Genomic DNA, 24,821 nt, shown 5'->3' on the forward strand with positions numbered 1-24,821 from the left:
ACCAGAAAAATTGCTAAGACCGCGGCCGGGTGGGTGGAGACCTTCTAACGTGGCCCCTGGGAGAGAGAGAGAGAAAAAAAAAACTGGGGGCGGGGATTGAGGGCTTCTTTTCCCGAATCTCACCCCCCACCCCGATTCTCTAGCCCAGAAATCAAGCAGAAGACAGCACAGAACTGCCGAATTGTTCCCAAACGAAACGAGAGCTGCAAAAAAGGCGCCAGATATCCTTTGGCCACAATCCTTGCACCCGTCCTCAGAGTTCACGCACCCACTCCGCTAGTTAACGGTTCCCGGTGGGGCACGTTTGTACAGTCCATCGGTGGTGATGCTGCCACGGATTCAGGGGGGGCACCTGAGTGAGTCCATTTGCTCCAGGCTAGTCAACTCATCAGGATATTCTTTTTTTATTTTTATTTTCTAACGATGGGGTTGCTGGCCTTACCGGTCAAGCCGATTCTGATTAGCAAAGACGCGTTTGTTGTGCAAAATGGACTTATCCCACCGCCAGCTGTGTTCTTTACTTGTGAAGTTACAAGATCCAGCTGCTTGATTTAAAATTTAAAAAAAAGAAAAAAAGAAAAAAAATTCGCCATTTGCTGCCAAGGTGAGCAGGGAGAGTGAGCTGGCCCAGGACAGACAAGGAGGGTCCGAGGGAATGTCCTCAAGGAAAGTCAAGTCCAAGTTTACACATGTGGCTGAACTTCCTGTTTCAAATAGGGTCTAGCACGTTGGCGCCAGCGTGGCGATTCGTGCCAATGAAGCCCCTTCCGCGCGGCGGCGTTGGTGTGGAGGCTGCTGTTCCCTCTCGGGCTCCCGACACCGCCAGGAGTGGCCCTAATTATCCTTCCTTGGGGGGCCAGGCCTGGCGGAGCTCAGAGGGCTACTCCCAGCTCAGTGGCTGGGGTGCTCCTGGCAGGGCTTGCTTGGGGTACCGTGTGCTGCCGAGGATGGCCCCGGGCCGTCCACACGCATGCGCGCTCCGTGCTCCAGCCCTCGGTGCTCGCTCCCTCCCTGGCCCCGGGGACACTGTGACCAACCCGGGTCTCAGCACGACCGTGCGAGTGAGCAGATGGACTTAGGCCCAGGGAGACATGGGGCCGAGTTTGTTTACCCAAAGGTACCTGGCCGGGCTGGGATTCCAGTTCAGGCTGTCGCCAAAGCCTTATCGTCAGGTGCTCTGAAATTATCTGCACGTGTGACTGATGTTCGCTAGATTTTTGGTCCACGCGCTCAAATGAATGGGACCATGTTCTGGCTTTCTAGTCTTAAACGTCACCAAGGAGCCGTTTGATAGTACGATTGAAGACAGCCGGGGGAAGGTTTCACAAGTGTCTAGAAAACGGAGGGCCCCAAATTTACACAATACTTTGGATGACCATTGTCAAAACCACGCAAGTTGGAAATGCTAAGTGATCACGGGCAGAACCCGGTGCATGTTCTGATTTTCTTACAAAAAAGATTCTCTGGGAGCACAGCCACTCCCATTTGTCATGGATGCAGGTGTGATGCCAGAGGTGTCTGCAGCCCTTTTGGAACTATGAGGAAAATGCTTGGACCCCAGTGGAGGCTGACTCACATTTCCTGATCTTCTGCATAACCCTGGCACCCACCAATCCCAGACTTCTCCTCAGGCCTAGATACTTCAGTGTGATAACTTATGGCCCCGATGTACTCCTAACTGATAGGGGCCTTAGTTCCCAGGAGTAAAGGGACCCCCAACTGCAAGGCGTCAGCATTTGCTAAGCCTCACCGCAGTGCCTGGTGTTCTGGTAGAAAAATAATGGACAAATGTTTTGTCAAATGTAGCAATACAACAGAAACCGATGGAAGTAATGACAGAGGTGAGTGACAAATGGTGACACTCTGTGGTCCCCAAAGCTTAAAATATTATCTGGTCTGTTACAGGACAAGTGGACACTTGCCTAGAATGTTCTTCTCAGTCATTTCTGTATTTTGGGCCACCCCCAGTGGCACTCAGGGCTTACTCTTGGCTCTGAGCCCAGGGAATCATTCCTGGTGGTACTTGGGGGATGACAAAGGGTACTGGGGATCGGACCTGGGTTGGCCGAAGTGCCTTAAGCCTTGTACTATTTCTCTGATTCTTAGCCTAAAAAAAAAAAATCCTTTTACCCCTTTGGACAGTTTAGCAAAAACCACGTATGCTTCTTTAGAATCTATTTAAATGCACAAAGGAAACTAAAAATCTACAGGAATATGAAAGAAATCCATTATGTTGAAAGTTATTAAAAATGTTCATTTTAATATTTAATAAAATACGAGAAGAAAAAAATAGTGTGTTCCAGCAGCCTCTGTTTTATGAAAGCATTACAGAATGTTCTAGCAACAGGCCTGAATCTACTGTTGTTTTTAAGTGGAGAAGTGTGGGGGTGTTTGGACCTCCCTGAAGTGGTTGTTCTCGGAAGATAGAGAACTGGTGACAAGTTCCGCGCCCTGTCAGCAGACTGGTGGCCTCTTTCCATCACGGAGGCTCATGCCACATCTTACTGCAGGTTAGTGGAAATGAAGATGTCATTCTTTCCGTGTGTGTGTGTGTGTGTGTGTGTGTGTGTGTGTGTGTGTGTGTGTGTGTGTGTGTGTGTGTGTGTGTGTGTGTGTGTGTGTGTGTGTGTGTGTGTGTGTGTGTGTTTGGGCCATGCCCAGCAGTGCCCAGGGCTGACTCCTGGTTCTGAGCTCAGAGATGACTCCTAGCAGTGCTCAGTGGACAATATGAGGTGCCGGGGATTGAACCTGGGGTGGCTGCGTGCAAATCAGATGCCCTCCCTGCTGTGCTATCACTCTGGCCCGGATGTCCAGAATTATATTTATGGACCCCTGGTTGAAGGAATCTGTACATGAAGAGTAATAAATCTTAGGGACGGAGCGATAGGACAGTGAGGAGAGCATTTACCTTGCACACGGCTGACCTGGGTTCAATCCCTGGCATCCCCTATGGTCTCCTGAGCACCACCAGGAGTAAATTCCTGAGTGCAGAGCCAGGAGTAAGCCGTGAGCACTACCAGGTGTGACCCAAAAAGCAAAACAACAACAACAACAACAACAACAACAACAACAACAAAAACCACAGCATCCCAGAATGTTCTAGAAAGTTTTCCAATTATATCCTGGCTCTTTTCTTCTTTCCTAAGAAGGCAACCCCGCTACCTGTCCCGCCCATACACATACACCAAGACTGTCAAACCTCACAGGGCTGCACCGAACCCCCTGTTCTGAGGTGAAAGTAAAGGATCTCAGTCCCTAAGCGTCATTTCCCTTTAGGCTGCCCTGAAAGGTGACACGTGAGCAGCTGCAGGGAAAGGAAAGTTCCGGAAGCTACCGGCCTGCAGGGTCCCGCCCACTGTCTCATTCCGGTGTCCTGACAGAGTGGGAACTCCGTGTCGGGAAGTGCCCAGCACACTTCTGCCACAGGCTATCCCGAGTTCTGGTTCCACAAAGCCCCACGGAGGACGAGAAACTGTGAGAAACAGCAGGGAAAGGAGGCAGCCAATTCCCGCTCATTAAACACACCCACACGTACCACAGAGTGCTCAGAGGGGGGCTGGGGGAAGAAGGCACGGATGGCTCGCATGTGGAGGGCGAGGAAATCCGTCTTGCTCAGGCCAAGTTCAAAGTGCGAGTTCTTCCTTATGTCCAGGTGGATTTTTTTTTTTTGGGTCACACCCGGCGATGCACAGGGGTTACTCCTGGCTCTGCACTCAGGAATTACTCCTGGCGGTGCTCAGGGGACCCTATGGGATGCTGGGAATCGAACCCGGGTCGGCCGCGTGCAAGGCAAACGCCCTCCTCGCTGTGCTATCGCTCCGGCCCCTGTCCAGGTGGTTTTGAGACACTCCCGCCAATGCTTCTGCCAGTGGCCCGAGAGGTCCGCGGGACACCAGCCGGGCCTCTGCCCAGTGTCCCCGCTCGCAGGAGCAGCTGACAGACATGTCCCCGAATCTCTCCACTCCCCCCTTCCCCGTGGTGTCTGCCACTACGCCCGCTCTCCTGACAAGGGCAAAATGACGGGCCTGGAACCCCACACAACACGCTCGGTCCTGTCATCGGACGGGCCCCTGGGAGGGGAGGGGAAAATGACGCCAGCAGGGGTTTGACAGGAGCTCATGTGCCGGCGTCTGCTCCAGCTTCTCTCACCTGTTTCCCGAGGAGGACAAGCCCGGCCCGGCCCTCGGGTCCCCAGAGGACAGACAAATGGGAGCAGACTGGATGATTCCAGTGGAAGCCAGAGGCTGAGGGTGAGGGAACGCTGACTTGGGCAAAGCCTCGAGACAGCATCACTGACCCCCAGCAGGTGAGAAGGTTTGTTGTATCCGCCAATGGCATCTTTTGGGTTTTGGTTTTGGGGCCACACCCGGCAGTGCTCACTTCTGGCTCTGCGCTCAGAAAACACTCCTGGTGGACCTCGGGGGACCCTCTGGGGGTGCTGGAGATTGGACCTGGGTCGGCCATGTGTAAGGCAAGCGCCCTCCCCGCTGTATTTTTTTTTTTTCTTTTTGGGTCACACCCGGCGATGCACAGGGGTTACTCCTGGCTTTGCACTCAGGAATTACTCCTGGTGGTGCTCAGGGGACCATATGGGATGCTGGGATTAGAACCCGGGTCGGCTGCGTGCAAGGCAAATGCCCTACTCGCTATGCTATTGCTCCAGCCCCCTCTCCCCGCTGTATTATGGCTCTGGCCCAACCTAATTTGCTTTGCTAGTTCAGCCGGTGGTGGTCAGGGCTTACTCCTGACTCTGTGCTTGGGAGACCAGATAGTCCCAGGGATCAAGCCCGGACCGACCACAAGCAAGGCAAACGCCTGACCAGCCGCACTGTCTCTGGCCTGTATTGATGACTATTGATGACACTTGCGTTATGCTGCATTATTATGACAAGAGAAATTGAATAGAAATCGAAACGGAGATGTGATCTGAAGAGCTTGGCTTGCGGACTGGGAACAGGCAGAGACCAGAAACACAGCAACGCACACGCTTGCACAGCAAACGTTCAGCAACACCATCACGGGCAGGAACTTAGAAGATAGAAAATGCATCAAAGGCAGTTTTGGACTTGTTCGGAGAAATCCTTCCTGGGCAGATGCGTGAAAACATTTTGGAAGCAGCATGTTTATGATAAGGCCCTCGAAGAAGGTAAGAAACAAAATGAAAGAGGGTCTACTTCTGACACGGAATTTAGACAGAGTATGCAAACATCGAAGATGGGCTCGAATGGCGGAAGACTCAGAGTAAAAAGTTTTTTGAAGAAAGACAAAAGCCAGGGGCCGAAGATCATATATATATGGTGGGAAGGGAATCTCAGAAAGAGGAACAGAGAAATGCGGGGTGTGAATGAAAGACTCCCCCTAAGGTGGGGACCACACAAGCTCCCGGGGGTTGAGGAGAGCTCCCCAAGCCTCCCATCTCGGTCTGGGCACCAGGAGACAGGGAATGCACACCCTTTCGAGGCGATTCTACCGGCAAGGACGTCACCAGCCTATAGCGGGGAGAGCGGCCTGGGCAGCTCTCAAAGGCACTTTGGCGTCTCAGGAGGGGCTGACGGAGCGGGCGGGAGAAGTTCCGTGACCAGAGCAAGCCCCGGGGAGCTGCACCTGGTCTAACCCAGGCAGCAACTGCGGCTCAGAGGAAAACCCCCAGTACCAGCCTGTGCTGATAAAAGTGCTCAGAGTAGGAAGGTGACCAGCTGCCCGGCGCTGTCGCACACAGTCCAGACCTTCCTTCCTTTCTTTTCTTTTGGCTTATCAGGCCACACACGATGTTGCTCAGGGGTTCCTCCCGGCTCTGCACTCAGGAATCACTCCTGGCAGTGCTCAGGGGACCCTATGAGATGCCAGGGATGATGACGGGGATCGAACCCAGGTTGGCTGTGTGCAGGGCAACTGCCCTCCCCACTACACAATCACTTCAGCCCCAAGAAAGATGTTTTTTGGGTTTTGATTTGTTTGCTGTGGTTGGGTCACCCTGGCAGCGGTCAGGGGTCCTTCCCGCCTCTGTGCTCAGGGCACCTTCTCTGGTTGGGCTGGTTAAGCCAGGCGGGTCCCACCCACGCCACGTGCCTTGAGCCCTGAGCTGTCTCTGTACGAGAGAGCTTTAAACATCATGTGCTGATGCTGCTTAGTGACCATATACTGCCCAGGGGTCCCACTGGAGGGGCCATGTGGAAGACAAACGTCTCATCCCACGTACCATGTCTCTGGCTTTAGACTTCATTTTTTTTTTTTTTTTTTTGGTGGTGGGGGTGAGGGTCACACGTTACTCCTGGCTCTGCACTCAGGAATCACCCCTGGCGGTGCTAAGGGGACCACAGGATGCCGGGGATCAAACCCAGGTTGGGTGTAAGGCAGGTCCCTGCTGTCCTACCGCTCCAGCTCCTGACTTGACATTTTTGGTTTGTATTTTGGTTTTTTGGCTTTTTTTTAGGTCACACCTGGGGAGGCTTAGAGGCTACTCCTGACTCTGCACTCAGGAATTACACCTGGCGGTGCTTGGGGGACCCTATGGGGTGTTGGAGATTGAACCCGGGTCGGCCGTGTGTGCGGCAGACGCCCTCCCTGCTATGCTGTCGCTCCGGCCCCTCGGCTCACACTTTCTTCTTTTTTTTTTTTTTTTTTGCTTTTTGGGTCACACCCAGCAATGCACAGGGGTCACTCCTGGCTCATGCACTCAGGAATCACCTTTGGCGGTGCGCAGGGGACCATATGGGATGCTGGGATTCGAACCCGGGTCGGCCGCGTGCAAGGCAGACACCCTACCCGCTGTGCTATCGCTCCAGCCCCCACACGGCTCACGCTTTCTAACAAGCTCGAGTCGATTTCTTTGAACATACTTTCTATTTTGCTTGTTTGACTGTTTGGGGGCTGTGCTGTGCTCAGGGTTTCCCCCTGGTTCTATGCTCAGAGATCACGGGGTGACCCTATATGGGATGCCGGGGATCGAACCCGGGTCTGCAGTGTGCAAGCAAACACCCTCCAGCTGTACGATCGCTCTGGTCCCTGGATATATTTCCCCGACACCTACTTGAGTCACTATATGCCACTCGCCCGTGCTCCCATTCCACAGGGGTGTGTATAAACGCATCCTGTTCGTCTCCGGAGGCTGCGGCCTGTGTCCCCCGCCCCGGCAGCGGACGCCGAGGCCGGCAGAGCAGCAGCGCCCCCTGGTGTGGGGCCCTGGCGCCCTGGCTCGGGGGCCGGGGCCTGCCGGGGCGGCGGACGCGGGGCTCACCTGTGTGGGAGCGCAGGTGCACGGTGAGCTGGCTGGAGTTGCGGCTGGCGTAGGGGCACAGCTGGCACTTGAAGGGCCGCTCGTCCGAGTGGATGCGCAGGTGCTTGTTGAGGCTGCTGCTGTCGGCCGCGGCGTAGGCGCACTCCTTGCATTTGTACGGCTTCAGGCCCGTGTGGCAGCGCATGTGCGTCTTCAGCTTGTCCTTCCGGCTGAAGCACTTGCCGCAGATCTCACACTTGTGGGGTTTGTCTCCTTCAAACACACACACACACAGATTAAAAGGCGAGATTCAGGGGCTGGAGCGATAGCACAGAGGGGTGTTTGCCTTGCATGCGGCCGATCCGGGTTCGATTCCCAGCATCCCATAGGGTCCCCCGAGCACTGCCAGGGGTAATTCCTGAGTGCAGAGCCAGGAGGAACCCCTGTGCATTGCCGGGTGGGACCCAGAAAGAAAAACAAACAAAAAAAAAGGGCAGGATTGAACCAGAGCGGCTGGAGCTACAGTGGGGAAGGCAGTTGCCAACCCGGTTCGATCCCCGGCATCCCAAAGGGTCCCCTGAGCATCACCAGGAATAATTCCTGAGTGCAGAGACAGGAGTGAGCCCTGAGCATCGCAGGGAAACAAAGCAAAACAAAACATGATTCCAACCAGAAAAAAATAGTCTCTTTTCACCTGATCTATGAAGAAAGTAACACCCCCCCCTCCCCTACACACCATCTTATCTTTCTGCCCAATGTACTTCCGTTTTTTTGTTTGTTTGTTTACTTTTTGGGTCATACCCGGTGATGCTCAGGGGTTACACCTAGCTCTGCATTTAGGAATCAATCCTCTGACATTCAGGGGACCCTATGGGGTGCCTGGGATCGAACCCAGGCCGGCCCTGTGCACAGCAAGCGCCCTCCCCGCTGCCCTATCTTTCCGGCTCCACACACGCAGTGTGTTTTGGGAGGTCAGTGGCGGTCGTGTTTGGGGCCACACCTGACCGTGCTCAGGGCCAAGACCCCACTGACCCAGCCCCCTGGCCCAGGATTTTCACTTCTGATTTTATCTATCAAAAACATACTTGGCCCGGGTGAGGCGGACGCCGCCAACTGAGCCATTGAGCAGAGCAGTGTGCCCGCCATCAGCCCGGATAGCTGCGGTTTAAGAAGGCCCCCAAAGCATCTCAATGACGCTGATTTTATTTATTATTATTATTATTATTTTTTTTCTTCTTGGGTCACACCTGGCGATGTTACACAGGGGTGACTCCTGGCTCTGCACTCAGGAATTACTCCTGGTGGTGCTCGGGGGACCCTATGGGATGCTGGGAATCAAACCCAGGTCGGCCGTGTGCAAGGCAAATGCCCTCCCTGCTGTGCTATCGCTCCAGCCCCTGATGCTGATTTTATAATGGAAACTATTCAGGGCCTGTGAGATGACTCAAAGGACTGGGCACGTGCTCTGAAGCAGGAGGCCTGGGTTTGATCCCTGGCACCGGGGGCCTGGCCCTCCATATGTCCAGCCTGAGATGTCCCCAGCCAGGACCAACCACTTCTCGGCACTGCCACTGCTCAACAGCACGAGCGGCTGCCCATCTCTGACTTGCCACTAGGAGCAGAAGGGGGTGGAGGGGACAGGGTGGGTTTTGCTCAATTCTGCTGGTGAATGGTCCTGCTGGAGCACTGCCCTGGGACCCGGACCGGGAATCCTTCTGAAAGCGACCAGGGAAAAGACACCCAGTCAGACACTGAAGGGGCTGGAGTCATCCAGACCTGAGCTCTGGGGACAGCAGGGAGAAGACTGGCCTGTTATCCCACCACCCGACAGTAGGGGGCGCTACCGGCCACTTTTAAAACACTGGCTCTAGCGGGTCCCTGAAAACTCAGTCTAGGAGCAATTCCTTCTCCAAGCAGAAAAGCTGGGAAGCATAAAAAAATAGTAGTCATGTTTTATTATTTTTTTTCATGCATCACTTTCCTTTTAAAATATGCATATTTACAATCCCTCCTTCAGAATGGCCAAAGAGTCACCACGTCCAGGGAAAAGATGCAAAGAAGATCTGGTCCTCCCCTGATTTTTCTCTTTACTGATCATTAATGCACACAGAGACAGTCTATCTTACACTTACACAGAGGATTTAGGATCTCTCCTCAAAATGACAACAGCCTCAATTCACTTTTTTTTTTTTTTTTTGCCTTTTGGGTCACACCTGGTGATGCACAGGGGTTACTCCTGGCTCTGCACTCAGGAATTGCTCCTGGTGGTGCTCAGGGGACCATATGGGATGCTGGGAATCGAACCCGGCTTGGCCGCGTGCAAGGCAAACGCCCTACCCGCTGTGCTATTGCTCCAGCCCCTCAATTCACTCTTAGTCTTGGGAGACTAACATTCCGACTGACCAATTGAAGTTCCCAATTTCCACTACTGAGGCTTACTCTCCTGTTTGGCCACGCTGCTCTTCTCTGCTTCCAACATTCTCCACCAAAATCATGGACAGTGGTCCCACCTGACTTCCCTTTGGTTGGCCTTTGCATTTCCATGACAAGCAGCTGAGTTCAGTGGCCCCTGGGTTGGCCACGTGCCAGCCAAGTGCCCGATCCACTGTACTATCTTTCCAGCCCCAAGTTTTACAAGGATTTTATTTGAAACTAATTTTGGATTTATTGAAAAGTTACGGTAATCATACATCATGCAATCCGCTTGGCCTTCATCTAGATCTGGTGTTGTGAACGAATACATCATGCTTCTATAAAAGAAATTCCTTGGGGGCTGGAGTGATAGCACAGCGGGTAGGGCGTTTGCCTTGCATGCGACTGACCCGGGTTCGATTCCTAGCATCCCATAGGGTCCCCCGAGCACTGCTAGGAGTAATTCCTGAGAGAAGAGCCAGGAGTGACCCAAAAAGCTGAAAAAAAAAAAAAAGAAATTCCTTGGGGGCTGGAGTGATAGCACAGCGGGTAGGGCGTTTGCCTTGCATGCGACTGACCCGGGTTCGATTCCCAGCATCCCATAGGGTCCCCTGAGCACCGCCAGGAGTAATTCCTGAGTGCATGAGCCAAGAGTAACCCCTGTGCATCACCAGGTGTGACCCAAAAAGCAAAAAAGAATTTCTGTTTCCAGAAAATATGGAGATAGAGGTCAAGGGACATTATGTGGGCCACTGGCGGTTGGGACATCAGGTCTAGGGCTCGAGGGGAAGGTGACTCACCTGTGTGGATCTTCAGGTGGCGCTCCATGTCCTTCATGCCGTAGGCGGTCTTGAACTGGCAACCTTGAGCACGCAAGGAGAGATGGATTAGGAAGGAAACACGGTCTGTGCATGGGGAAGCGTCTCCCCCCTAGCTAGGGCCGGCTGGCATCAGCGCCCAGGTGGACAGACGCGACGCTGGTTTCTTGTCAACCTCGTCCACAGTCAGAGGAGCCCTGGGAAAGGAACCAGCCAACGAGATGGGGGCCCGCTGACCACAGAACCAACACCGCTTTTCTAAGGCATCGAGCTCAGGAAGGAGGAAAACTGAGGCTGAAAGGAAATGTAGGACGCCTGAAAAGGAAGTGGAACATGGTCGCGACACTCTGCTTGCTCCTCGGGCAGGAGAAACACTTTTCTCCAGCCAGCCCCGGCCTCCTCGGGCCATTCGGCCAGACCGTCCTAAGGGCGGGGATCTGGGGTCAGAGATGTGGACATGGATGGCCTGACTTTGATGACTGTGCTGTGCTTCTAGAAACGAAATTCTTTGTTTCCAGAAAATACGGAGCTGGGGTGAAGGGACATTAGGTCAGCAACTGGCAGTTGGGAAATCTGGCCTGGGAAAAATGTTCTATGTCTACGGGGGCCAGAGAGATAGTGCAGTAGATAGGGCCTTGCACACAGCCGACCTGGGTTCAATCCCTGTCGCCCTGAATGGTCCCCTGAGACCTTGAGTGCAGAGCCAGGAGGAAGCCCTGAGCACCACCAGGTATGGCCCTCCCCCCAAATGTCACGTATCTGTAGAGAGAATAATAGCACTGCACTGTAGCACTGTCATCCTGCTCCAGCGGGCACCAGTAACGTCTCCATTGTGAGACTTGTTACAGTTCTTGGCATATCGAATATGCCATGGGGAGCTTGCCAGGCTCTGTCATGCAAGCGGGATATTCTCGGTAGCTTGCCGGGCTCTCCAAGAAGGGCGGAGGAATCAAACCCGGTCGGCCGTATGCAAGGCAAACGCCCTACCCGCGGTGTTATTGCTCCAGTCCAGAGAGAATGATTGTGACAATATACAGCCTTTGGGGAAGCTACCTGAAAGCCAGAGGTTTCAAGTATGATTACTGTAATGTTTCAGTAAAATCAAAATTAGTTTCAAATAAAATATTTAAAAAAAATGAGGCTAGAGGAATAGTACTGTGGGTAGGGCACTTGCCTTCCATGTGACAGACCTGGGTTTAATCCCTGGCACCCCACACGGTCCCCTGGGCACCGCCCGCAGTAATTCCTGAATGCAGAGCCAGGAGTGACCCCTGAGCATTGCCAGGTGTGTCCCCAAAGCAAAAGTCACAAAAAAAATCATTATTAGTTTTGGGGGTGCCGGGAACTGAACACATAGGTAAGGCAAGTAAGTGTTCAACTTCAGAGCCACACCCCAGCCTGCAAATAGTGTTTTTAAAAAGGAAGGAGAGGAAACCTTTCCATTTGCTTCTAAACTTGAGTAGGGGAAGGAAAATTCGCAACCACTTGAAAGTGTGCCTCCCAGTCTCAGACTTGACGGTGCAAGAATGTGTGACGCTGGGGTTGGAGCGATAGCGCAGCGGGGAGGGCGTCTGCCTTGTGTGCGGCTGACCCGGGTTCGATTCCCAGCATCCCATAGGGTCCCCTGAGCACCGCCAGGAGTAATTCCTGAGTGCAGAGCCAGGAGTAACCCCTGTGCATCGCCGGGTGGGACCCAAAAAGAAAAAAGAAATGTATAAGGCTTTGATTTTTGGGGGTCACGCCTGGCAGCGGGAACGTGTGTCGCCAATGTCTGAACCGGGGGCTTCCCCGCTCGCCCTCAGAGGGGCTCTAGTTCAGGCAGTTTCAGTTTGTTTACTCTTTTGGTTTTGGGGCCACACCCAGCCTCGCTCAGGCCTTATTCTTGCGTTGGTGCTTAGGAATTACTCCTGGTGGTGCTTGGGGACCATAGCGGGTGCTAGAGCTTGAACCCGGGCCGGCCACATGCAAGGCAAGTGCTCTCCCTGCTGTACTATCTCTCTGGCCCCATAAGCCAGGTAATTAAAAAAAAATTAAAATTAATTTTTTGGCCACACCCAGCACTGCCCAGGGCTTCCTCCCAGCTCTGCACTCGGGGATACCCCCTGGCGCTGTGGGGGGGCCCTAGGGGTGCCGGGGGTGGCCCCGGTTTGGAAGCCAGGCAGCTCTTGTCCAGGGTCAGAAGTACTTGGGGGAGGGGCCGGAGCGATAGCACAGCAGATAGGGTGCTTGCTTTGTACGCGGTCGACCCGGGTTCTATTCCCAGCATCCCATAGGGTCCCCCCCGAGCACTGCCAGGAGTAACCCCTGAGCATCGCTGGGTGTGGCCCAAAAAGCCAAAGGAAGTACTTGGGTCAAAGTTGCCAAGCCTGCAAATCCCGGCCCCTCCCTGGCGGGACAGAAGGACAGACGGACAGTGGTGGGCTTCACCTGGGTAGCAGCAGTTGAGCTTCTTCTGGGCCGGCGGGGCCGCGGGCTTCTTGGCCCGAGACTTGGCGGGCGGCGAGAGGACGGCGGCCGCGGGGTTCTCGCTGGTCTCCGCCGGCAGGTACGTCTGATAGCCATGCTCGAACACGAACTCGGGCGCCGACACTGCCGGGGGGAGGGGGGCCTGACCGTCAGTTTGGGAAAACTCAACCGCTCTCGTGCCAGCCGCCCTCGCTTTCTAAACTCAGGAATGGCCACATGACCCCGTCCTAACCGAGACAATGTCCTGGGGACGGGGGAGGGGGACAAGGCTTCCTTCCTTCCTTCCTTCCTTCCTTCCTTCCTTCCTTCCTTCCTTCCTTCCTTCCTTCCTTCCTTCCTTCCTTCCTTCCTCCCTCCCTCCCTCCCTCCCTCCCTCCCTCCCTCCCTCCCTTCCTTCCCTCCCTCTTTCTTTTTACTGAATCACCATGAGATAGAGCATCACAGAGTTGTTCATGATTGCATTTCAGCCATACACTATCCTAACACCCATTCCTTCAGCAGTGTAATCTCCCAGTACCAGTGTCCCCCAGTTTCCCTCCCACCCCTTCAAGCCACCCCCAAGCCCTGCCTGCCTCTATGGCAGGCACCTCTCTCTCTCTCTCTCTCTCTCTCTCTCTCTCTCTCTCTCTCTCTCTCTCTCTCTCTCTCTCTCTCTATCTTTCACTCTCATTTTAGGCATTATGGTTTGCGAGACAGATGCTGAAAGGTTGTCACATAGATCCCTTTACCTGCTCTTAACACTCAGTTCCTGTCCAGAGTGACCATTGCCAACTAATATTGTCACAATGGCCCTCCTCTATCTTAACTACCTTCCACCCCCCACCCCAGTGACCAGCCACTGACCAGTCCTCCTGGCCCGTTTCCCCTGGCCTTGGATTTTAGTTTCATACACAGACAAATGCAGTCATTCTATTTGGGGGCAGGGCTTTAGAGGGCAGAAGGCAGCCAAGGTTTCATGGTCCTGGGGTTCCTGGACATGCTGAGATGAGGATGTGAGGCCTGGAGTCCTGGGAGCGATTTTATTTTATTTTATTTATTTATTTATTTATTTTATCCGGGAGCTATTTTATAACCCATAAGAACAAAAATCAGATGCTAAACCAGAGCTCTGAAGCCATCCAAATTTAGACTCATTAAACAAGTAAGAAATGTCTTCATCATTTATATCAAATGGATTTCCATATTCCCCTCTACCCCCAGCCCAGGAATCACCCCTGAGCACAGAGCCCTGAGTATTGCAGGTGAGACCCCAAGAACACACAGACACACACACACATAGTCATCATGAAATTCTAATTAAAAGTTTTTTGGGGGGATGGAACGATTCTCAGCATCCCATATGGTCTCCTGAGCACTGCCAGGAGGAGTTCCTGAGTGCATGAGCCAGGAGTAACCCCTATGCATCGCCAGGTGTGACCCAAAAAGTGGAAAAAAAAAGTTTTTTGGTGGTGGGTGGCATCTCCTAAGCAGTGCTCAGGAGGTCCAGGGACCCCATTTGGCTAGTCTCTAGCAATCAGGCCTTTAGTTCAGTGCAAGGACCCCCCCCTCCCACCCCACCCCTACCCCCAGGGCTGCGCCCAGCTCCATCAGGAGACCATGTGGTTCTGGGAATCGAACCCATGTCGGCTGCATTCCCTCTCAGTCCCCCAAACTTTAACAAACTCGAAGGAGTGGTGTGAATCTGCCTATTTGATCTTGGATAACGTCAATGGTCACAAAAAATGAAAATGGCCTATTTTTCTCTTTTTCCTCAAAACTTCAGCCAAAGTTCAAGAATATGTTTTCCTCAGAGTACTATGTTGAAATTTGAGTTTTCCGAGAGTATTTTCCAGTGTTCTCCGGAGCGCCTCTATTTTCAATAGTGAGGCCTTTGTGATAAGGATCATGACAGCACTGATTGTATCTGGCCACAGTTTATTTTAATTTCGGAGGCAGGGAGGGCTGGGGGTGAGGCCCAGCAGTGCAAGGGGCTCTCACTCGGCGGTGCTCAGGACCCGGCCGGATGTGCGTCACGCCGGGCAAGCGCCTTCGCCCCTGTTCTGCATCTCTGCCCGCCGCAGGCTGGTCCACTGCGCCCCCCGGGACAGAGCTCACATCCCGTCCGTGTCTGCCCGTTCCCGTGTGTGTGGCTGAGACTTCTGGGTTAGCGCTGGGCAAGACCCGCAGCTGTTCTTCCAACAACAAACGTTTGTCCCACTAACACTAAGTTGATGCAGCCAGAGCTGGAGATCAAGCCTTGGACTCGGCCAACCCAGTTCATTTCTGTTCTTTGGGGGCTGTGCCTGGCTACCCTCAGGGGCTACTCCTGGCTCTGCACTCAGGAATCACTCCTGGACATGCTTGGGGCACCAGAGGGGGGTGCTGAGGAGCAAACCCGGTTTGGCCGCATGCCAAGCACGCGCCCTCCCTGCTGTCCTATCTCTCGGGCCCCCCACTGGTTCAATCGGAACACCACAAGGTCCCCCCGGTGTCACCTAGTGTGGTCCTGGAATTTTCCCAGCACACCGCTGAGGTGACCCAGGGAATCGCCCGCCCCGCAGGGCCTGAGGGGCAGCGTGTCCAGGCCTGGGGCTGATCAGGGCCCTGGACCTATACTTCGGAGCGGGGAGACGCTCAAGCTCCCTAACGTACGTCTAGTTCCCGGGTTGATCTCACTCCAGCCGCACCGGCCCTCAAGCCTGTTATTTCCCATCTCTCTCACATCATCGGGCTGAAGTGATAGCACAGCGGTTGGGCTTTCACCTTTCACGCGGCCGACCCGTGTTCGATTCCTCCACCCCTCTCGGAGGGCCTGGTAAGCTACTGAGAGTATGAGTATCCCGCCCGCACGGCAGAGCCTGGCAAGCTCCCCGTGCGTATTGGATATGCCAAAAACAGTAACAAGAAGTCTCTCAATGAGAGACGTTACTGGTGCCCACTCGAGCAAATCGATGAGCAACGGGATGACAGTGACAGTGACCTTCACATCATCAATCTCCTGCTCGGCTTCATTTACAGCCCCCGAGCCCGGAGGACTGGTCAGGGATTGGAAGTTAGCACAAGTATGTGTGTGTGTGGGAAGGGCAGAGGGCAATTAGGATAGAGAAGGATAGAGAAGGGGTCGGGATGATAATAATGGGTGGAAATGATCACTCTGGACAAGAACTGGGTGTTGGGCCGGAGCAATAGCACAGCGGGGAGGGCGTTTGCCTTGCATGCGGCGGCCAACCCAGGTTCGATTCCCAGCATCCCATAGGGTCTCCTGAGCACCGACAGTGGTAATTCCTGAGTGCAGAGCCAGGAGTGACCCCTGTGCATTGCTGGGTGTGACCCAAAAAGCAAAAAAACCAAAAAAACAAAAAACAAAATATATATATATATATTTTTCAAACACAATAATAATATCACCTCTCAAAGTCAATCTTTCTAGTTGAGTTATCAATATGAAAGGCAGTGTTTTAAGAAGTTCACCTGTTGGGGCTGGAGCAATAGCACAGCGGGGAGGGCGTTTGCCTTGCACGCGGCTGACCCGGGTTCGATATCCAGCATCCCATAGGGTCCCCTGAGCACCGACAGGGATAATTCCTGAGTGCAGAGCCAGAAGTGACCCCTGTGCATTGCCAGGTGTGACCCAAAAAACAACAAAAACAAACAAACAAAAAAAAAGAACTGGGTGTTGAAAATAGGTCAAGGGCTCTACATGATAACCTTTCAGTAACTGTATTACAAACTGTAATGCCCCAAAGAGGGGTACCAGGGGTACCTACACAAAGGCAGGCTGGTGTGGGGGGTTTGGGGAGCTGGTGGGAGGGAAACCGGGGACGGCGGTGCTGGGATGTGCACACTGGTCGGGGGGTGGGAGTTGGAACGTTGTCTGAAACCCAATCAAGAACTGCTTTGTAATGCTCTATCTCACGGGGATTCCGTTAAAAACAAAAATCACGGGGCTGGAGCGATAGTACAGCGGGGAGGGCATTTGCCTGGCACACGGCTGATCGGGGTTCGATCCCTGGCACCCCATATGATCCCTTGGGTACCGCCAGGAGTGGTTCCTGAGTGCAGTCAGGAGGAACCCCTGAGCATCGCTGGGTGTGGCCCAAAAAGCCAAAAAGCAAGCAAACAAACAAACAAAAAAACCCCCCAAAATAAAAAATTGCAGCCTTAGAGAAGAGAGTTAAAGTGAAACAGAGTTCTGAGTCCAAGAAAACCCACCAGCACCCGCGGGGAATTCACGCAGCGGAAGGAGCTCCAAGGCCCGGGGGGACAGAGCTTCCTTCCGGTGTCAGGACCCCTCAGGTCTGGTGAGCACTGACCAGGAGCCACAGGCCGTGCCAAGGCTTCCTGCTTCCCCTTCTCTCGGACCGGCAGATCCTAAATCTGATCACAAGCCAGCAGGCCTGTGGGGTAAATCTGTACTTCCTCTCCCTCTGTCTCTCTCCCTCCCTCCCTCTCTCTCCCTCTCTCTCTCTCTCTCTCTCTCTGCTTTTTGGGTCACACCCAGCGATGCTCAGGGGATACTCCTGGCTCTGCACTCAGGAATGACTCCTGGCGGTGCTCGGGGGATCCAGTGAGATGCTGGGGATCTCGTGCCAGGCAAACACCCTGCCCCCTGCAATGCAACACTACAGCCCCTGCAATGCAACATTTCTTAATACCCCGAGGGGAACGGCAAGGCGTGGGCACAGCCGGCTGGCAAGAGGAGCCAGGGAGAGTGTCTCAGAAGTGGGAAATGGACCCTGGTGGAGGGGTGGGAGTTGGAGCACTGTAGGACTAGAATCCAACTAGGAGCAGCTTTGTAATGATTTCTGGGGTGGACGCAGGAGAAGTCTGTCTCGGGGAGAGGAAGTCAGGGCGGGTCTAGCATAGCTTCATCAAAATCTGTGATCTTAATATAGGAGGAAGATGCTCGCTTTCCTGGCGGCTGAGCCTGGTTCGAATCCAGGCACTACGTATGGTCCCTGAGCACTGCTGGGAATGAGCCCTGGTCAAGGTCAGAAGTGAACCCTGAGCACCACTGAGTGAAGGGGGAAAAAATCTGCTATCTTAATAGATTTCATAAATATCTTCAACATACTAGAAGTCCTTTAGGTAATATTGTGACGTCGTTGGATATTAACTCTAAGTGCTTTAGGCTTCATCAGTGAGTTGCCCCTTTTCCTTCTCCCAGAGAAGTTCCAGTGCTCTTGAGAGCACCCCTCACCCCCTGAGTTTATCTTGAACCTTTTCTTTGTGTTTTACCTGTCACTGTCACAGTTCCCCAAGTCAGTCTTGGTTACTTCCAAGCCAAAACTTTCTGGTAACTCTGGATTTTGTGTTTATAGTGAATTACTTGCTTTTCTATTTCCCCTATAGCCTTTTCATATTTTATCATAGACCAACGTTCTTTGCTTAAACACAGAAAGACCATTAATGTTATGCTACTAATATCTGGGAGTTGATTGACTCTGAGATATATCTACTCCTGGGCATCTGTCATAATTACTTGGCTCGGGGTTTGGTTGCCGTAGTTCCTAACACCCCACAAAGGGAGGTCCCGCCATGGCATTGGGATGGGGGCTGCAGAAAGAGCACAGCTGCTCTGCCCATCTTTTTTTTTTTTTTTTTTTGCTTTTGCTTTTTTTGGGTCACACCCGGTGATGCTCAGGGGTTACTCCTGGCTCTGAACTCAGGAATTACTCCTGGCGGTGCTGGGGGAACCATGTAGGATGCTGGGAATAAAACCCAGGTTGGCTGTGTGCCAGGCAAACGCCCCCCCATATTTATTTTTTCTTTTTGGGTCACATCCGGCGATGCTCAGGGGTTACTCCTGGCTCTGCACTCAGGAATTACTCCTGGCGGTGCTCGTGGGACCCTATGGGATGCTGGGAATCAAACCCGGGTTGGCCACGTGCAAGGCAAATGCCCTACCCGGTATGCTATTGCTCCAGCCCCCAGGAGTGCTTTCTTTTTTAATTAAGAGACAGGACCCCCCATGGGGAAGGACAAGTTGAAATGGCCTGAGGACTTAGTCTAGGATTTATGGTAAAAACCTTGTTTGCCTTGCTTGGGGCCCAGAGAATCTAAGTTTTGGAGCCTATATCTCTTATTGTGTTTATCCAAATAACTGCAAGTATTAATAAGAAGGCAACAAAACGTAGAGGGAAGTATATGAATATGCCTCTCAGAGAGTCCAGCAAGCTATCGACAGTATCCCGCCTGCATGGCAGAGCCTGACAAGCTCCCCGTGGCATATTCAATATGCCAAAAACAGTAACAATAACGGGTCTCGTTCTGCTGACCCTGAAAGAGCCTCCAATATGGCAGCATTGGGAAAGATGAGTAAAAAGAGGCTGCTAAAATCTCAGGGCTGGGATGAACGGAGACATTATTGGCACCTGCTTGAATATGAATAACGGGATGATAGTGATATACAGTGATACAGTGATTAATAAGAAATAAACTTAATTGTTTAATATGTACAACTAAAGGGAAAGAGGAAAGCAATATAGATGTCTTTGGGGACTAAGTCAAATTAGACTGACAAAATATAGGTGTAATTATGTGCATACATGTGAGCATGCATGTGCAGGTCACTGTCACTGTCATCCCGTTGCTCATCGATTTGCTCGAGCGGGCACAAGTAACGTCTCCATTGTGAGACTTGTTACTGTTTTTGGCATATTGAATACGCCACGGGGAGCTTGCCAGGCTCTGCCGTGAGGGCGAGATACTCTCAGTAGCTTGCCAGGCTCTCCAAGTAGGGGGCGGAGGAATCGAACCCAGGTCAGCCACATGCAAGGCAAACTCCCTGCCGCTGTGCTATCGCTCCAGCCCCCATGTACAGGTATGTATCTTATATCTACATCATATTTACTTTAGAGTTAGTATGGGTTTGGGCTCAGTCAGCAGTGCTCAGGGGTACTCCTGGCTCTGTGCTCAGGAGTGACCTCGGAAGTGCTCAGGGGAACCGATGTGGTACTGGGGATTCAACCAGGGTTACATGCAACCAGGGTTACCTTCCTTCCTGTGCTAACTCCTGTACACATGTCCCCAGTGATGCTTAGGGTTACTCCTGGCTCTGCACTCAGGGATTACTCCTCAGGGGACCATCTGGGATGCTGGGAATCAAACCTGGGTTGGCCACGTGCAAGGCAAGCGCCCTCCCTGCTGTACTCTCTCCAGCCTGACCTCCTGGAATTTGACAGTTTTATTGTCAACTGTCACCTGAAATGTCCAGTTGGCAGAGTGGACAGACCCGCCCAGGCAGTGGGAGGGGGGAGACTGTCTATTTAGATTTAAGACAAACAAATAAAGCCCCATGTTCTTTGTTCCTTTACCTAAATAATGCCAACTCGGGGGTCTCCACTGACTTTCCCGGTAGTTTATCTATATCTCTATTAAGAAAAAAACTTACACATACACATATACAGCAAGAAAAAAAATACTGGCAGGAAGCAAAATATATACAGACCAATGCATCTAGATCTTTGTTCTGGAATCTTGTTTCTTGCCCCTTCCGTTGAGCACGTGATGACATGGAAGTCTGCTAAGATTTCTGGTTAGAACCCGGCAGATCCAAAATCTGGCTGGTGGCTGCCCTAACGGAGCTTGTTAAAAATAATGAATTATGGGCTGGAGCAATAGGGTGTTTGGTAGGGTGTTTGCCTTGCATGCGGCATGCGGCCAACCCAGGTTCGATTCCCAGCCTCCCATAGGGTCTCCTGAGCCCCACCAGGAGTGATTCCTCAGAGCAGAGGCAAGAGTAACCCCTGAGCATCGCTGAGTGTGACCCAAAAAAGCAAAATAAATTAAAAAAAAAAAGAATTAGCGATGGCAGAGGCTGGACCCAGGGACTCGCTATTTTTTTTAAATAAGTGTGTGTGTGTGTGTGTGTATGTGTGGTGGTTGTGGAAACGGACAGAGCCCCCCCCACACCCCGTACCTGTGATGGTCTGCGTCTCCGAGGTGATGGTCCTGCTGGGGGCCTGGGCCTGGGCAGCGGGCACAGTTTCCTCCGACACGAAGTGCACGGTGCTGGCGGCCGCGCCCGCGGCACTGCCCAGCTGGCAGCCGCTCTGCTTGTGCGACACGAAGGCGTCCAGGTTATTGAACTGCTGCTTGCAGATGCCGCAGATGTGGATGTCGGGGGTCAGCTCCACCAGCACCGTCGTGCCCCCTGGGACTCCACGGGGCCAAGGGAAAGTCACAGGTTAACTCTCCACACCGGGAAGGGACGGCGCGAGGCGGGGAGGTGGGGAGGGGTGGGGAGCCGGGGTGGGGTGGCAGAGGGGGGTACTCCGGGCCACTCCTGGCTGTCCTAGCAGCAATGTCACTGGACCCAGCTCTGCGGCACTACAGACCTTTTTTTTTTTTTTTTGGTTTTTGGGCCACACCCAGCAGTGTTCAGGAACTACTCCTGGCTTTGTGCTCAGTATGCCGAGTGCCAGGGATTGAGCCTGAGTGTGCAAGGCAAGTGCCCTAGCCAAAGTACTCGCAGGGCCCTGGAGTCCTCTGACGGGAGGCTCTCGGGGGGCTGCTCACATCCCTCCCCCAATGAAAGAGAGCTGCGCTTCTTGTTAGTCAGACGAGACGCGTCCTGCCCCCCGCGCCTGAGTTCTGCGCGGCCTGCCCAAATCTAAGAACCCGGGCTGGAATGAGCCGGGACCCCCGTCTATCTGGAAACATCTCCAGAACCAGGCTGGAGCTGCTCGTGGGTGAACTCTGGCTTTCGTGCCGAAAAGGAAACCGCGGTGGCTGGCCCGCTTCCTTTCTTGTCCTGGCTTTGTCCTGGCTTTGAACCCAGACGCACTGGGGCTGAGGAGATAGTACAGCGGGGAAGGCACTGGCCTTGCTCGTGGCAGACCTGGGTTAGATCCCGGGGACCCCAGATGGCCCCTTGAGTCCGACCAGGAGTGATCCTGAGTGTAGTCAGGAGTAACCCCTAGGTGTGGCCCCAAAACTGAAGTGAAAAGCAAAGACTGAACAAGGAGAAATCTAGAGCTGGTTGGTTCCAAGCCACATAAAGAGGCAAAATCCAAAGGGACCTAGTATTTTCCTCATAGTTACAACAGGGCTGCAAGAGACCATGACATCACATCTGCATTCAAATTAGAATTTCTAAAAAAAAAAAAAAAAGTAAATATAACGCATAAGTCTCGAGTGTGACTACCTTAATTTTAATTTTAGGTCCTGCAGTTCCCAGTTCTGTGGGACAAGTCTCCAAGTATAACGGGCAACTTATACCAGTGATACGGGTAAGTGGTACGGCCATATGTTGAAAACACAGACTCAACAAAGGTGAAAATTATCAGATCTGTGCTGCATCACTGAAACTTTATAATGTACCTGTCAGGTGGGCAGGAGGAGTTTGGGGTGGGGAGGGATCAGGTGGGGAGGGATGGGGGTGGAGGGAGGGCCTATGGGAGCACTGATGGAGGGACGTTGACACAGGTGATGGGATTGGTGTCGAAATATTACATGCCTAAAACTCAACTACCAATAACGTCGTAAATCACAGTTCTTCAATAAGAAAATCAAATAAAAAAACCGCACATCAATTTAAAAAAAAATCTCTCCTGGCCCCAAGGACTTTAATAATAAGGCATGTCCTGGGTGCGGATGCTGAGAAGAAGCGAGGCTCCCTTAGCCTCCTCGCCACCCCACAACAGTGAGCGGGGTTTGGGGGTGGGTTGGGGGTCTCCGAGCGAGCCACAGCGCGTTTGCCTCGCACGCCGCCCACTCCAGTTCGGCCCCCGACACGCCTTAGGGTCCCCCACTCCAGCCCCGTTTGAATCCCAGGCACCACACCTGGTCCCTGCAAGAGCGGAGTCAGAAACTGCCCCACCAGGTGCGGCCCCAAACGCTCCCGCTCCCCCAAATCAAAAGCAACCGCTAGCACAGAGGGCGGGTCCCAGTCGTGGTACTGGGCACAGCGGGGAGAGACCCTTGTTTAAATCGCCCGCCACCCCCGGCTTAGGCTTATTCGAAATGATAAACGGGCTTGCAGTGAGGAGAAACTGTCACCCAGTAAAACCCACTGGGGGGGGGTGGAGGAGGTCCAGGGACCCTGCGCAACCCCCGCCAACGAATCCCTTTATTATTATTATTATTATTATTATTATTTTTTTTTTTTTTTTTTGCTTTTTGGGTCACACCTGGCGATACTCAGGGGTCACTCCTGGCTCATGCACTCGGAAATTACTCCTGGCGGTGCTCGGGGGACCATATGGGATGCTGGGAATCGAACCCGGGTCAGCCACGTGCAAAGCAAACGCCCTCCCCGCTGTGCTATCCCTTTATCTTTGCAAAGTTCTCCAAAGCCCCCCAGCACCCGGGAAGTGGGGTGTGCGTGTGTGCGGTGGCTAACCACGCCCACAGCCCAGGCGCCCCCCACCCCCAATCTCCAGGCGGCGGGGCCGGGGTCCCAGGGCCGAGTGTGTGTGTGTGTGTGTGGGGGGGGGGCGTTAACCCGCGCTCTGCACCGGGCGGAGCTGGGGTCGCGCCCCCAGGGCCGCTCGGGACGCAGCGGGGGCGCGGCCGCAGATGCCGCCCCTGCGGGGTGGGGCCGCGAGCGCCTTTTCATTTCAAACTCGGGCGCCCTCGCCGCGGCCATGGCGTGCGCGGGGCCCCCCCGAGGCTCTCCCCGCCCCCCCCACGTCCTGGGGAGCCCCCCAAGCCCCGGCGGGCGGCCGCGGCCCCGCTCCCCGGGCGCCTGGAAAACGCTTTGCGCGGCCGGCGGGCGGCAGCTCCCGCGGGACCCCCAGCCGAAGTTTTCCCGGCGCCGTTGCCCGGGTGACCCCCCAGCGCCCCCCTCCCCTAAACTCCGCCGGGGGAGGAGGAGGTGGCGGTAAGGTGGGGTGGGGGGGAGGCGAGCGATCGCCGGCGCCGTCAGCCCTCCCCGCCGCTGCCCTGCACCGCGCCCGCGGGGCCCGGGCGTCCCCCCGAGCGCCCCCCCCCGGCCGCCGGCCCCCCGCCCCGGCCGCCGCGTCGCCGGCGTCACCCCGATCCCCGGGCCCCGGCCTGCGGGCTGCGTCGCGACGTGCTCGGGCCCGGGCCCCGGAGCGCGCCCCCCGCGCCCGCGCGCACTTACTCTGCACCGAGCCCGGGAAGCTCTCGGCGTCGCCGGCGGCGTTCATGGCCGCGGGGCGCGCGGGGCGGGGGGCTACATGGTGCCCGCGCCCGCCCCGGGATCCTGCGCGCGGCGCCCCCCCCACCCCCAGGCCGGCCTGGCCCGACTCGGCGCGCCGGGGACGACGGATGTCGGGCCGGCGCCACTTCCGCTGCCTAGAGGGCGCTGCCCGGGCCCGCACGCCGCGACCCGGCTCCCCGGGGCCCGCGCCCGCGCCCGCGCCCCGCGCCGCCCGCGCCCCGGGCCGCCCGCGCCCCCCGCCCGCGCCCCTGCACCTGCCGCCGCCGCCCCCGGGGCGCGCGCTCCCCGCCGGGCCCCCGCACCCCTGCACCTGCCGCCGCCCCGGGGCATCCGGCGCCCGGGGCGCTGCTGGAGCCGCACGGGGCCGCCCCGCAGCAGGGAAGGGAGGTGGTGGGGGGCCCTTGCTGAGCCCCCAGTGCTGGAGGCCCGCGGGATCGTGCATCGCGGCCGCCTGGACCCACGATCTAGACCCACGACCTAGACCCACGCCCCTCCCCCCCGCCCCCCTCCGTTTCTGACCCGGTCGGGCGGCGGCGAGGGCGCCGCAGGGCAAGTTCCCAGGGCACCGGGCGCTCCTCACCGTTCCCTCCTGGCCGCCTGCCTCCCCTCTCCCCTTCTCTCCCCTCTTCTCGCTCCTCTCCTCCTTTTCCGCCTCCCTGCCCCAGCTGTCCCGAGGCTTTTGTGTTGGCGCTTCCCTCCGAGCCACCCGGCACCCACCCTTAAGTCCCCCCACCCAGCCGGCCCCGGCTTACCTGATCTGGCACCGCGGCTTCCTCGTCCCCAGCGCGGATCCCCCGCGGCT

At 54.8% G+C, this 24,821-nt stretch overlaps 1 protein-coding gene across 5 annotated transcripts in view; it reads right to left on the minus strand.

Annotated features, from left to right (window-relative positions):
• ZFP64 (ZFP64 zinc finger protein) overlaps positions 1-24,572 on the minus strand; it is a 67,173-nt gene extending 42,601 nt beyond the window's left edge. Inside the window, exons 1-5 of one of the 5 annotated variants that reach the window (XM_055139277.1) lie at positions 24,274-24,572; positions 20,813-21,046; positions 12,874-13,035; positions 10,429-10,491; positions 7,238-7,489 (exon numbers count right to left, since the gene is read on the minus strand). In XM_055139277.1, coding sequence (XP_054995252.1) covers positions 7,238-7,489; positions 10,429-10,491; positions 12,874-13,035; positions 20,813-21,046; positions 24,274-24,349 — 787 coding nt within the window. In that variant the 5' untranslated portion in view covers positions 24,350-24,572. Of the gene's footprint in view, positions 1-7,237; positions 7,490-10,428; positions 10,492-12,873; positions 13,036-20,812; positions 21,053-23,959; positions 24,198-24,273 lie in introns of those variants that run through there. The other 4 variants (XM_055139278.1, XM_055139274.1, XM_055139276.1 and 1 more) reach the window with 4 other exon arrangements.
• Between the last annotated feature and the right edge of the window lie 249 nt (positions 24,573-24,821).

Source organism: Sorex araneus, chromosome 5 (assembly GCF_027595985.1).
Source record: "Sorex araneus isolate mSorAra2 chromosome 5, mSorAra2.pri, whole genome shotgun sequence".
NCBI classification, from domain to species: Eukaryota; Metazoa; Chordata; class Mammalia; order Eulipotyphla; family Soricidae; genus Sorex; species Sorex araneus.